At 41.7% G+C, this 14,509-nt stretch overlaps 1 protein-coding gene across 3 annotated transcripts; it reads right to left on the reverse strand.

Moving 5' to 3' along the window:
- Nucleotides 1–1,218: 1,218 nt before the first annotated feature.
- pts (6-pyruvoyltetrahydropterin synthase) lies at nt 1,219–13,842 on the reverse strand. Of its 3 annotated transcripts, XM_029764774.1 has the most exons (8): nt 13,806–13,842; nt 7,646–7,910; nt 2,823–2,904; nt 2,390–2,469; nt 2,194–2,216; nt 1,941–1,997; nt 1,689–1,759; nt 1,219–1,568 (listed from the first exon to the last, which is right to left on the reverse strand). In XM_029764774.1, the coding sequence occupies exons 2-8, from the start codon at nt 7,860–7,862 to the stop codon at nt 1,445–1,447; spliced, it is 654 nt and encodes a 217-aa protein (XP_029620634.1). In that variant the 5' UTR covers nt 7,863–7,910; nt 13,806–13,842; the 3' UTR covers nt 1,219–1,444. The 3 variants fall into 3 exon arrangements, with proteins under 3 accessions (XP_029620634.1, XP_029620635.1, XP_029620636.1); XM_029764775.1 differs by lacking the exon at nt 13,806–13,842 and having other exon boundaries at nt 2,194–2,213; nt 7,646–7,877; XM_029764776.1 differs by lacking the exons at nt 7,646–7,910; nt 13,806–13,842 and adding an exon at nt 3,169–3,201.
- Nucleotides 13,843–14,509: the final 667 nt, after the last annotated feature.

Raw genomic sequence — 14,509 nt, forward strand, 5'->3', positions numbered from 1 at the left:
TATTGCACTGGTCATCCCCAAAGCCAACACTTCCTTTGGCCGCCTTTCCTTCCAGTTCTCTGCTGCCAATGACTCGAACAAATTGCAAAAAAATAAAAATCACTGAAGCTGGAGTCTTATATCTCCCTCTCTAACTTTAAGCATCAGCTGTCTGAGCAGCTTACCTATCACTGTACCTGTACACAGCCAATCTGTAAATAGAACCCCCGACCACCTCATCCCCATATTATTACTTACCCTCTTGCTCTTTTGCACCCCAGTATCTCTACTTGCACATCTGTCACTCCAGTATTAATGCTAAATTGTAACTATTTTCGCCTCTATGGCCTATTTATTGCCTTACCTCCCTACTCTTCTACATTTGCACACACTGTACATAGATTATATTTTATTTTGTGTTATTGACTGTATGTTTGTTTAATTGTAACTCTGTTGTTTTTGTCGCACTGCCTTGCTTTATCTTGGCCAGGTCGCAGTTGTAAATGAGAACTTGTTCAACTCGCCTACCTGGTTAAATAAATAAATATATATATATATATATTTTTTTTTTAAATGGTAATTTATCAATATCAGTTGATGAGAATTTAGAATGGAACAATAAGCATCTATGGCTTTTCTAAGCTCATTTTAGCTTGTTCCCACAAACAGTGTGACTGTCTCTGAACACTTTTGTTTTGATGATTTGACATACTATACCACAAACTCATTCCACGCAAGGCTTAGTCTCTGCAGGTTTTTGCTCCTCCCTGTTGGTTTGTATTAACCTTTATTTAACTAGGCAAGTCAGTAAAGATCAAATTCTTATTTTACAATGACAGCCTACCCTGGTAAAACACACACACGCTGGGTCAATTGTGCGCCGCCCGGGATCGAACCAAGGTCTGTTGTGACACCTCTAGCACTGAAATGCAGTGCCTTAGACCGCTGCGCCACTCGGGAGCCCTTGTACTTGATTGATGAAATAAGGTCACTGATTAGTAAGTAACGCTCCTCACCTGGTTGTCTAAGTCTTAATTAAAAGGAAAAACTAAAAACCATCAGACACTATGCCGTCCAAGGAATGAGTTTGACACCCCTGTACTAGACATTTCAGTCAAGTCAAGCTGCTTACTGGGCTATGAGGCATTCAGATCCTGCACTCTAGTGGTCAATCTGTAGTCAGGTACATTCTATATGTTCTCTATTGCAGATGCACTGTAGAGAGGCACAAGCAACATGTTTAAATTTTAGCTATTCCATTTATTATTGTAACAAAGTCGTAGAGTGGATTGCACCAGCAAATGATGCACAATACTATTCAATAGTATAACCTGAACTCTGTACTCTATCGTAACACTTAACACACCGTATAAGTCCATCTATGAACTCAAAACATGAGATGTGCATACTACATAATATATATTAGTAAATATCTTACTAATTACAAGGCACTGAAGGTGGCTGGCTATTCTCCTCGATATACAACAATGTTCTTGTCAGTCTCGTGAATCTTGACCTCGTAGAGAAGATTGGCTGGTAGCTGCTTGACCATGTTGTCCCAGATATATACAGCCACGTTTTCTGTTGTGCTGCACAGCAGACAAAAAAAACCCAGTTAAACCATAGAAACTCTGAATCACGTGCTCCGAACTGAAAATCCACCCGTTACTCATAAACATAAGGCTACGGTCCAGTAAAGGAGCACACACCTGACAACATTGGCAAAGTAGGGGACGTCCTTATCCAGGTTTTTATGGTCCAACGGAATCATGATGACTTCCTGTATCAGGATTATACATGAGTTTGTAAATAACAGTAATACATTTCTGCATTTTCCTTATGTACTATAAATGTGAAATGAATGAAGAAATGAATGGTCTAGCAGCCTACGCTATCAAAGCATAGCCTTAGCTTCAAATCAAAAAGTCAAATCCAGGATTGGAAGAAAGGGAGTGTCTCACCTCGATGTGTTGCTTCAGATCTGTAATGTTCATGACCATGCCTGTGTGACGATCGATCTGGAGATGGACAAAGAGAAGCTCTGTGACGGTCTGTGCGTCTCCAACATTCATTACCAAGGAGGCAGACTGCTTTCATATCATGAGAGCGCCATGTGATTTACTGGTGTGTTTCTTCCACTAGCAACCATGACAATGTTCTGTAAGTCGTGTTTTTATGAATATGGTACGACGCAAAGTCTCAGGTGGGACTTACCTTTCCCCGTACTGTCACCTCTACTACAAAAGTAAAAACAAAACAGAGCCTTAGATAAACATCGGGTTAGACCCAGTTTGAAGTTATGGAACAGGCCAGCTATGTAACCTATAGGCCAACTGTGAATCAGTCAATAACTGACAACAGAATTGGTCCTACGTGCATGGTTTGAATGAGACCTTGGCCAATGACTGACCTTTATAGTTGTGTCCATGGCCATTGGGATTGTTGCACTTCCCAAATATCCTCTTGTTTACCTCATCACTCAACGTCGGGCTGGAGAGACAACACAATACATGAGGTTTCAATTCAACAAATATGATAAAACCTTTAACAATTTTAAGAAGTTAATGGCTTAGCTGTCTCTACAATAAAACTACAGTTCCCATGATCTTCCGGGATTGACGCAACAGGTTATAATTGATTCCAGTTTCGTTTCGTTAAAAACTCTCCCCTCTATCAAATAAAACGGCTCACTGGAAACACAATAATACCAAAATGCTTTCCATCTTGCACTCGTCTCGCAGCCTCTGCGACAGTTTCTAGATGGCAACCCTGCATTAAGCTGCCTATTGCGTCGTCGTTTTCAACAACAACAACAAAAAGATAGAAAAGGATTGCACTGGTACCTGTGCAATCGATGGCACGCGCTGAAACTCTGGACTCGTGTGATGTATCCAATGCGCTCTGCTACTTCGTTTCTTGAATCGGCTTGTGCCATTGCAATAACAGATGAACAGAAGTAAACAATGTAATTAATAGTCGTCGCAGATGCCGTTAAAAAGGTTATGCTGAGCGTGTGGAGAATTGAGTCCACGCCCCCCTAGTCTTTTCTTGTCAGTCAACGCGCAGCGACAATAGAGTACCACGGTATGGGTTATACTACCCATAAAACCTAGCAGTCAAACAGGGAAATGGTTTCAATAATTTTTCCCATGGGAATTTTTTTAAGAGCTGTGTTTCGTGTAGGCTTACCCTGGCGTGACATTTTGATAACCGTGTAAATCTCTAGGCCAAGGAGACTGTCAATATATTCGCCTGTATTTACCCGCAAAAAAAATCTCCAGCCATTACCACGAGCCCATCCTCCCCAATTAAGGTTCCACCAACCTCCTGGGCACAATACCTGTTAGCAAAGGTATCCGTCAGAGATGACGTGCAGGAGCTTGCAGGGATTTGTAGTCTTGCATGATGCCAATTAGCGTTTTCGAATCCGAGAGTAAATACAGCCGACTATATTGATCAAAGTCACCATATTCGAGAGAGATTTACATGGTTATCAAAGCGTCAAGCCAGGGTAAGCCTACACAGCCCTTATTAAGTGTTTATAAAAAAATCCCCTATGGGAAAAATTAATGGTGGAAAAACCATTGGAACTACTTCCCTGTTTGACCGCTAGGTTTTATGAGAATTACGACACCTCCGCTGTGGAGCTCTAAACCAACTAATATTTTGCATGCAGCACAAACGATGACATCACTTGTATGGTAATGAGAGAACCTTCAAAATAAGAGCCCACCTTTCAAAACATTGCAGTGTGGATAACGCACAACACCCGAAGTCCCTCTGACTCACACGGAGGAAGACATTGTAATGAACTTGTCAAACAGGTCTATATCTGACACATGCTCATCTGCCTTAGGTAAGGGACTGTCATTTGTCCCAACGGCACAGGCCAATTACTTTAATACCATTATAGACTTCCAAAGTTTTTCCGCAGTTTGAGATTGACTGAATTATTTGGTAATGGGGTTGCTCCCTATGCACCTGCCAATGTAAATACATTGAATGAGACAAGTAACCAGACAGGACATAGTGCTAATGCTCTTCCCATTGATAACCAGAATGACAATGAACTTGACTCTAGCTCTGCGGACATGATAAGGGAAAATACATATTTTAAGAGAAAAAGCACATGTATACCTCCCAAAAGAAATACCTCTCTTGAAAAATACTGTCACCTAGTTGAGCAAGATGTACATAATCTCCTGGCTAAGAAACAAGAATACAAGGTATTCCACAATATGTTGACGCAGAGAAAGAATCCCTTATGGAACTCAAGAATGACTCCACTATCATTATAAAACCTGCCAACAAAGGAGATGCAATAGTGATGTAAAATGCTGCAGACTATGGAAAGGAAATTCTCAGAGATTATTCATTTTGCAAAGACTCCCTAGGGATCCTACTAATCAATTCAAGTCTCTGATCCATAATGAACTGTCTTAAGTTTTTGAATAAAGAGGAAATTACAAAGACAGAATATGCATATATGAAAGTTGACTGCCCAACCACACCTGTCATATATACTCTCCTTAAAATTAAAAAGATGCCAGCTATACCAGGCTGACCTATTGTGAGTAGAAACGGATCTCTGACAGAGAACATTTCAACCTTTGTAAACCATTTAGTGAAGCCCTGGGCAAGCTCTCTCCCCACGTACACCAGAGACTCTATTGAGTTTATCAATCTCCTTAAATCTGTGGACTGTATACCAGAAAATCAAATGTTTTGTTCTTTTGATGTTACCATCCTATATACTAACATCCCCCATCAGGGCGGCCTAGAGGCCCTCATGTTCTACCTCAATGACCCCTAATGCTCTTCCCAGCACCAATTGTATTGTGGACTTGGATGAACTGGTGCTAACCTCCAACAATTTTCTCTTCAGAGGAGCCTTTTCCTCCAGACCAAAGGGACAGCGATGGGGAGCACTATGGCTCCTAATTATGCTAACATGTATCTAGGAGTGTTTGAAAAACAGGTGGTGCTGAATCCAGAACTTTACCCCTTTCTTCCCAATATTTTCCTAATTCTGAGATATTTAGATGATATTTTCCTGATCTATAGTGTATACAGGGACCCAGGAAGAACTTTTGGAATTCCATGCCTATCTAAACTCTATGAATGAGCACCTTCGTTTCACCATTAACTATGACCTATCCCAAATCAGTTTTCTTAATGTGATGGTTATTATGGGCAAAACCTCCCTCTCTACAGATCTCTACAGGAAACCTACGGATAGGAACACCTTCCTTAGAGGGGACCACTTCCATCCATGTCCACTCATTAAAAGTCTCCCTTTAAGTCAATTCAGCCTAATTAAAAGGATATGTAGCTCTGATGCTTTGTACCAGAAACAGACCACGGATCTCATACAAAAGTTTAAGGAAAGGACGTATAAAGAAAATTGGGTAAAATGTGACAGTGATTGTTTTGAAGGGATAACAGTTGGAAAACCTTCAACCAAAATTAAAAGAAAAGGCAGAACGTATGCTTATGTTTCACCCGATACTCACCCTTGGGGAAGGCATTTAACAGGAAGCACTGGTACATTGTTGACACTGACCCACAACTGAAACCCATCTTTAACATTCCCCACGTAATGTCTTTAAAAGACTCCCAAACGTGAGAGACATTGTGGCCAAATCGGATTACCCCCCTGAAAAAACCTTGGACAGGGTTTCACGAGTGCAACCTGAATCGTACTCCACACTGCCCTTTCCCACCTGGACAAAAGGAACACCTATGTGAGAATGCTGTTCATTGACTACAGCTCAGCATTCAACACCATAGTGCCCACACAGCTCATCACTAAGCTAAGGACCCTGGGACTAAACCCCTCCCTCTGCAACTGGATCCTGGACTTCCTGACGGGCCGCCCCAGGTAGGTAATAACACATCTGCCACGCTGATCCTCAACACTGGGGCCCCTCAGGGGTACGTGCTTAGTCCCCTCCTGTAGACCCGGTTCACCCACGACTGTGTGGCCAAGCACAACTCCAACACCATCATTAAGTTTTCTGATGACACAACAGTAGTAGGCCTGATCATCGACAACGATGAGACAGTAGTCTATGGTTTGGGTGGTTGGAGTCTGACGATATTCCGGGCCTTCCTTTCACACCACCTGATATAGAGGTCCTGGATGGCAGGGAGCTCGGCCACATTGATGTACTGGGCTGTCCTCACAACCCTCTGTAGTGCCATGCAATCCAGGGCGGGGCTATTGCCATACCAAGCAGTGATGTGGCCAGTCAATAGTCTCTCAATTGTACAGCTGTAGAAACTTTTCAGGATTTGAGGGCCCATGCCAAACTTTTTCAACCTCCTGAGAGGGATGAGGAACTGTCAGGCCGTCTTCACAACTGTGCATGTGTGTGTTAGGACCATTTTAAGTCTTTAGTGATTTGCACACCAAGGAACTTGAACCTGTCTACCTGATCCACTGCCGCCCCGCCCCGTCGATGTGGATGGGGGCGTGCCCGCCCCCCCTTATCCTGTAGTCCACAATCAGCTCCTTGTTCTTGCTGACGTTGAGGGAGAGTTTGTAGCTCTGGCACCACACTGCCAGGTCACTGACCTCCTCCCTGTAGGCTGACTCATCGTCGCCGGTGATCAGGCCTACCATCATCGCGTCGTCAGCGAACTTGATAATGGTGTTGGAGCCATGCGTGGCCACACAGTCGTGGGTGAACAGGGAGTACAGGAGGGGATTAAGAACACACCCCTGTGGGGCCCCTGTGTTAAGGGTCAGCGTGGCGGAGGTGATCTTGCCTCCTGTGATCTTGAGTCAGGAAGTCCAGGATCCAGTGGCAGAGGGAGGTGTTCAGACCCAGAGTCCTAAGGTTGGTGACGAGCTTGGATGGGACAATGATGTTGAATGCTGAGCTGTAGCCAATGAACAGCATTCTCACGTAGTTATTCTTCTGGAGAGCAATTGAGATTGCGTCGTCTATGGCTCTGTGTTGGCGGTATGCAAATTGGAGTGGGTGGCTGGGATGGTGGAGTTAATGTCATAATTTAGTGCCATAACCAGCCTCTGAAAGCATGAAGCCTTAGAATTCTTAGCAACAGAAATGATTGTGGTCATCTTAAAACATGAGGGGACAAGGAGAGGTTAAAAATGACTGTGAATTTGCCTTCCAGCTGTTCTGCACATGCTCTGAGAATGTTCTCTGGAATACCATTGGGGACCGTGACTTTTCAGTTGTTGACCTGATTAAAAACTCTTTTCACGTCGGCCTCGGAAAGCGAGATCACCCAATCCTCTGGGTCGCTGACAGCCCCCACACCCGGCTATTATATAGCCAAGTCTTTTTGTGCTTTAGTCAATTTCCCTATAATTAATAGCCATGCTGAACATTCCTGAAGAATGAAAAAGCTAACACCATTTCTATATTTTTTAACAGCTTATATAATAATAATATAATAAAATAATACAATGGGTTCTGTCAAGAAAATCATTGACAATAATAATCAATAATGAAATTAATATAATTAAGTCTTCAAGCATTGTGGGTGTGTTACACTGCGTACCCTATTTTCACATACAGCATGTTCTCTGGCTTTATGAAATTAATATATCTCTTTATCACTACTACCATCAATACTCCTCCAGCACCGTGTGTGTGTGTGTGTGTGATGCTGTCATCCATCTGGTCACTGTCACCTGGTACATCTGGTCTCTGGCACATCAGGTCTCTGGCACATCTGGTCTCTGGCACATCGGGTCTCTGGCACATCTGGTCTCTGGCACATCGGGTCTCTGGCACATCGGGTCTCTGGCACATCGGGTCTCTGGCACATCTGGTCTCTGGCACATCGGGTCTCTGGCACATCTGGTCTCTGGCACATCGGTTCTCTGGCACATCTGGTCTCTGGCACATCTGGTCTCTGGCACATCGGGTCTCTGGCACATCTGTTTTCTGGGATTTCTTTCAAAGTTATGGTATGAAAACAAAGAATCACATGAGGTTATTGAAATAAGTAATTTATTATCAGACATGATTTACATAATGTAAACAATATATTACTTACCACGCAGACTATGAAGTTTCACCTCTCTCCATTGCTCAACATATTCTCATAGACTTTTGTTCAATGTACTCACTGGGAATGAAGAACATGGTACGGAGGTAATGGGTACTGTATCTGGAGATGCTTCCGTTTTCAGATTGTCTCTGCTGTAGTTGTAGAGCTCCTTCGCATTTCTGATCAGGACTTGGCCAAACTTCACTGCTGCGGTGGCATGGCTCTTGATTACTGCACTTGTCCAATCATTGGCACCTTTACCATGCCTGGAGCCAGAATAGTTGTGTTGTATAGGGAAGTCAAAATCAGACCCAGCATAGCTAACATCAGATATACAGTCGTGGCCAAAAGTTTTGAGAATGACACAAATATTAATTTTCACAAAGTCTGCTGCCTCAGTTTGTATGATGGAAATTTGCATATACTCCATAATGTTATGAAGAGTGATCAGATGAATTGCAATTAATTGCAAAGTCCCTCTTTGCCATGCAAATGAACTGATTCCCAAAAAACATTTCCACTGCATTTCAGCCCTGCCACAAAAGGACCAGCTGACATCATGTCAGTGATTCTCTCGTTAACACAGGTGTGAGTGTTGACGAGGACAAGGCTGGAGATCACTCTGTCATGCTGATTGAGTTCGAATAACAGACTGGAAGCTTCAAAAGGAGGGTGGTGCTTGGAATCATTGTTCTTCCTCTGTCAACCATGGTTACCTGCAAGGAAACACATGCCATCAATATTGCTTTGCACAAAAAGGGCTTCACAGGCAAGGATATTGCTGCCAGTAAGATTGCACCTAAATCAACCATTTATCAGATCATCAAGAACTTCAAGGAGAGCGGTTCAATTGTTGTGAAGAAGGCTTCAGGGTGCCCAAGAAATTCCAGCAAGCGCCAGAACCATCTCCTAAAGTTGATTCAGCTGCGGGATCGGGGCACCACCAGTACAAAGCTTGCTCAGGAATGGCAGCAGGCAGATGTGAGTGCATCTGCACGCACAGTGAGGCGAAGACTTTTGGAGGATGGCCTGGTGTCAAGAAGGGCAGCAAAGAAGTCACTTCTCTCCAGGAAAAACATTAGGGACAGACTGATATCTGCAAAAAGTACAGGGATTGGACTGCTGAGGACTGGGGTAAAGTCATTTTTCTCTGATGAATCCCCTTTCTGATTGTTTGGGGCATCCGGAAAATAGCTTGTCCGGAGAAGACAAGGTGAGCGCTACCATCAGTCCTGTGTCATGCCAACAGTAAAGCATCCAGAGACCATTCATGTGTGGGGCTGCTTCTCAGCCAAGGGAGTGGGCTCACTCACAATTTTGCCTAAGAACACAGCCATGAATAAAGAATGGTACCAACACATCCTCCGAGAGCAACTTCTCCCAACCATCCAGGAACAGTTTGGTGACGAACAATGCCTTTTCCAGCATGATGGAGCACCTTGCCATAAGGCAAAAGTGATTACTAAGTGGCTCGGGGAATAAAACATTGATATTTTGGGTCCATGGCCAGGAAACTCCCCAGACCTTAATCCCATTGAGAACTTGTGGTCAATCCACAGGAGGTGGGTGGACAAACAAAAACCCACAAATTCTGACAAACTCCAAGCATTTATTATGCAAGAATGGGCTGCCATCAGTCAGGATGTGGCCCAGAAGTTAATTGACAGCATGCCAGGGCGGATTGCAGAGGTCTTGAAAAAGAAGGGTCAACACTGCAAATATTGACTCTTTGCATCAACTTCATGTAATTGTCAATAAAAGCCTTTGACACTTATGAAATGCTTGTAATTATACTTCAGAATTTCATCTGACAAAAATATCTAAAGACACTGAAGCAGCAAACTTTGTGGAAATGAATGTGTCATTCTCAAAACTTTTGGCCACGACTGTACAGTACCAGTCAAAAGTTTGGACACGCCTACTCATTCAAGGGTTTTTCTTTATTTTTACTATTTTCGACATTGTAACACATATAGAATCATGTACTAACCAAAAACGTGTTTGAGATTCTTCAAAGTAGCCATCCTTTGCCTTGATGACAGCTTTGCATACTCTTGGCATTCTCTCAACCAGCTTCATGAGGTAATCACCTGGAAGCATTTCAATTAACAGTTGTGCCTTGTTCAAAGTTAATTTGTAAAATTTCTTTCCTTCTTAATGCGTTTGAACCAATCAGTTGTGTTGTGACAAGGTAGGGGTGGTATACAGTAGATAGCACTATTCGGTAAAAGACCAAGTCCATATTATGGCAAGAACAGCTCAAATAAGCAAAAATAAACGGCAGTCCATCATTACTTTAAGACTTGAAGGTCAGTCAATCCAGAAAATGTCAAGATCTTTGAAAGTTTCTTCAAGTGCAGTCGCAAAAACCATCAAGCGCTATGATGAAACTGGCTCTCATGAGGACCGACACAGGAAAGGAAGATTTTTTAATGATTTTTGGTTCCAACCGCCATTGCTTTGTGAGACGCAGAGTAGGTGAACGGATGATCTCTGCATGTGTGGTTCCCTCTGTGAAGCATGGAGGAGGAGGTGTGATGGTGTGGGGGTGTTTTGCTGGTGACACTGTCGGTGGTTTATTTAGAATTCAAGGCACACTTAACCAGCATGGTTACCACAGCATTCTGCAGCAATATACCATCCCATCTGGTTTGCGCTTAGTGGGACTATCATTTGTTTTTCAACAGGTCAATGACCAAACACACCTCCAGGCTGTGTAAGGGCTATTTTACCAAGAAGGATAGTGATGGAGTGCTGCAGAAGATTACCTGGCCCCCACAATCACCCGACCTCAACCCCATTGAGATGGTTTGGGATGATTTGGACCGCAGAGGGAATGAAAAGCAGCCAACAAGTGCTCAGCATATGTGGGAACTCCTTCAAGACTGTTGGAAAAGCCTTCCAGGTGAAGCTGGTTGAGAGAATGCCAAGAGTGTGCAAAGCTGTTATCAAGGCGAAGGCTGGCAACTTTAAAGAAACTGAAATCTAAACTATATTTAGATTTGTTTAACACTTTTTTGGTTACTACATGATTCCATGTGTTATTTCATAGTTTTGATGTCTTCACTATTATTCTACAATGTAGAAAATAGTTAAAATACCCTTTGACTGGTACTGTAAGTCCTTTTTATTTGTATTGTGCACCACAGCCGTCAGAGTATCTTTAGAACTTGTTGAGCTTCAGGTGTCTTTGGTTTTTCATGTGATCAATAGCTGCAGTTTGAAATCCATTGACTGCAATGTAGTCATGCTTGAGGTCATCTGATATTATCATACAACTTTCTGTGATGATCTTCAGGCATTTCCCTATAGTACATTACCAAGGGGTGCAGTGTAGCACTCTCTTGAGTCAGTAAGCCCCTTGGGGCTCTTGCTGGTACCTGCAAAGGTAGTTCTCAGCAAAGTCCAGGAAGCCCAATACTGTGTTCTGCCAGTCCTTGACAAACAAGTGTTCTTAAAAAGCTTGAGCCTCTTGTTTCAGTTCCTCAATAAGCATCTTCATAGATCCACGCTTACAGACCAGTGATCACTTTTTTATGGTGTACTTTTGTTTACCATTTGTTACTTTTTGGCTGATAATCTCCCATCTTTTCCACTCTATGTCAGTGTCCTTTTGTTGGCGGGGGGGTGCAATAAGTGGATTTAGTCAATGGACACGACAATCCTTGCACTGCCGTTTGATACACTGCAGATGTTGGAAATCATTCATTGTAGTTTTCTCACACTTAGTGACACTGCTGAATGCATACACACCTTTTATGGTTGGTGTATTTTTGTGGCCATTCACTGCCTGTAATTTCAGATATTTTCACAGTATTCGCAGAGGCAACCCACACGTTTTGCAGTTCTCTTGGTCTTGATCTGTAAAACACAGCACCTCCTATTGCGAGACAAGGGTTGGCTTTGAGAAATTCTTGATGCAATGGAGCAGTCAAGAAAGCTGGCTGCCTTCCCAGTCTTCTTGCTCACCTTTTTCTTATCAAGCACTGTGAGAGACTGCTTCATATCATTTTTCCACTGCTAAAACTAGATTGAGGTAATCTATGTTCACCTCCTGGGCTTTTTTGTTGTTGTTGCTTGCCTTCAGAGTTTTCTACTGAACCCAAATCTTTTTACAAACTGTCTCTGTAGTTTGTATTTCTTAATCATATTCAGTGAACAAACCAAAGCTTTCCTTGTTCCAGATTATCTGGACTTTGGCTACTGCTTCAACAACTGCCACTTCCAACTTCCCCTCTGTTGTGGTTCTGATGTTCTTCTGACGGAAAATGGCTGACTTTCTCGGTGAGACCTTGTCAATGAGGTCCATGGTAGTAGTGACATACTGTGCTGTCTGTTTTGGCTAATAGACTAATTCTCTCTGCCTCCAATTTCTCTTGTTGTCCTTTCACCTGCTTTGCCAATTCTTCTGCTTTGTTTGTCTTTGTTCTGACCATATTTTTTTTGTATTTCTGGTGTCACTTTCATGCTCCTCTTTTGACCTTGCTGCTCTCTGTAAAAATGTTTTTAAAGCCAGTTTTTAAAGCCAGCTTCTCTACCTTTTTCTGCAATTATGTTCTTGTGTTTTCTTAACACATTTTAGTTGCTCTGGGCCTCCTCTTTTTGCTCTGCTCTCATCCTCTCCATTCTCGGGGCCTCCACTTTTTGCTTTGCTCTCATCTTCTCCATTCTCTGGGCCTCCTCTTTTTGCTCTGCTCTCATCTTCTCCATTCTCTGGAAAGCACATGCATTATAGAGTGTATTTCTCTTTGCTTGAAATATTCCTCTTTTTTAGGATACTATCAGCAAGGGACATCTCATGTGTGTTTTGTTGTAGTTTCGTCCTTTGTTTAATATTTCCTAATATTTTTTAGGGTCTTTTATTCTTCATGCTGGTTCTCCAACTTTGTCATTTCACTTTTTCTTTTCAGAGAGAATGGGACTCGTTCATCTACTTATTGCATCTTATGCTAGCATGTATGACAGCTTTTTTTTGGGACATTATGCAACTTTGAACTTTCAACCTGTAAAATTCCAAATACAATTTGATTGTAAATAGGACATGCAAAATCCTGTCAAATGCATTAAAAAGTGAATTTTTAAACTGTCTAACAATGTATACAGGCAAGCCATGTAAAAGAATAATAATAATATAGATTCATAAATAAATGACGACAAGTAGGCCTATGGAAAATGTTTACATGTTTTCAGGTTTTCCCTAAAGAAATCACACTTTAATAGAAAAACTACAAAATTGGATGTTATATATCCACAATAATACTTAAACTACATCAGTAGACTACTTTTGAGTAAAAACTTGTTGTTGTTGTGATTCCTCTTTAATTCCAATTTACGGCTCTCAATGGACCGTTGTGTTTTGCTAAGATGTTTCTTTATGCTACTAGACATGTGATGAGAGAGTTTGCAAAACAAACACCCAAACGATTGATACAAACCAACATGATATTATTCTCCCAAGCATATGCTTTCTTTGCATTCAACATTTAATTCGGAAAGTTTTTTGGGGAAAGACTTTAGAAATGCATGTTTTGTGTACACATTGCAATCATGTTGCGCATGATGATGGCTCTACATAGCACTCTCACTCACTGTCCCATCACAAGTCAGCTAGTGTTCTATCGCCCATCACTCATAAACTTTCCCTCATAAACTTGACACGATCTCTGCTCAATGTAACAAATCAGCCGTAAGTCAAACAGAAAACTAGGCTACAGCTGTCATTGTAATCTTACCACAGGAATACATTTAGGCTATTTATCTTTACCTAACAACATAGACATAAAAATGTTCTTTCAAACCTCTAGATCAACGTTAATTCCAGCATGTTGGCTGTTGTTCAATCGCGTGCGGTATCACATGAGCTCTTTATCACTTGACTGACATTCAGAAAATCCTTTCCTGAATCAGCTGATGTAGCGCGACAATGTCCCATCCTACTAAACAGCTGACATCAACTGTAAATCAAACAACTACAGTATTATGGATCATTATTGAAGAACTCTGTTAATGACCGTATGGATTTTTGTTTTATTAATCATGTTAAAATTACTCTTTGATTTTGCAACAGACAGAATTTTGTATATGTGTTCCCATGAAAACTATCTTCACACCTTTCACACTGTAAAATGCAACCTGGTCTCAGAGTATTGTATATTGTTTCGACAGCAATATCCAGGAATTTCACAGGATCAAGTTCAATGTGTAATTCAATTGTTAAATGCTTAGTTTATGATTTAAAGACAAATGTCACATGACAAATCTGTGAAGACTCCAAGCATTAAAAAGGGTTTAAACATAGGTTTTGATTCAACTCATGAATTATATTCAATATATCTATGTTCCCCCATTTATATTTTAATGTATTCACATAAAAACAAATGGCAAATTATTATTAATGACTCTGTAACAGCTCCAAACAGTTGCCCACTACAATAAATAATTACTGGTACCCTAGTTTATAGAAAGACCCATGTCCACCTATGTTGTTTACATGTTGACATGT

The sequence above is a fragment of the Salmo trutta genome, chromosome 10 (genome assembly GCF_901001165.1).
Source record: "Salmo trutta chromosome 10, fSalTru1.1, whole genome shotgun sequence".
Lineage (NCBI taxonomy): Eukaryota > Metazoa > Chordata > Actinopteri > Salmoniformes > Salmonidae > Salmo > Salmo trutta.

What these genes read in the sequence shown, in the direction of transcription:
- pts (XM_029764774.1), bottom strand. Translation starts at nt 7,862, where the DNA reads ATGTGCCAGAGACCAGATGTGCCAGAGAACCGATGTGCCAGAGACCAG. An exon ending in CCAGAGACCAGATGTACCAG is followed by an intron (nt 2,905 to 7,645) that starts GTGACAGTGACC and finishes CAATGGCACAAG; the next exon opens with CCGATTCAAGAAACGAAGTA. An exon ending in AGGTGACAGTACGGGGAAAG is followed by an intron (nt 1,998 to 2,193) that starts GTAAGTCCCACC and finishes GTCCATCTCCAG; the next exon opens with ATCGATCGTCACACAGGCAT.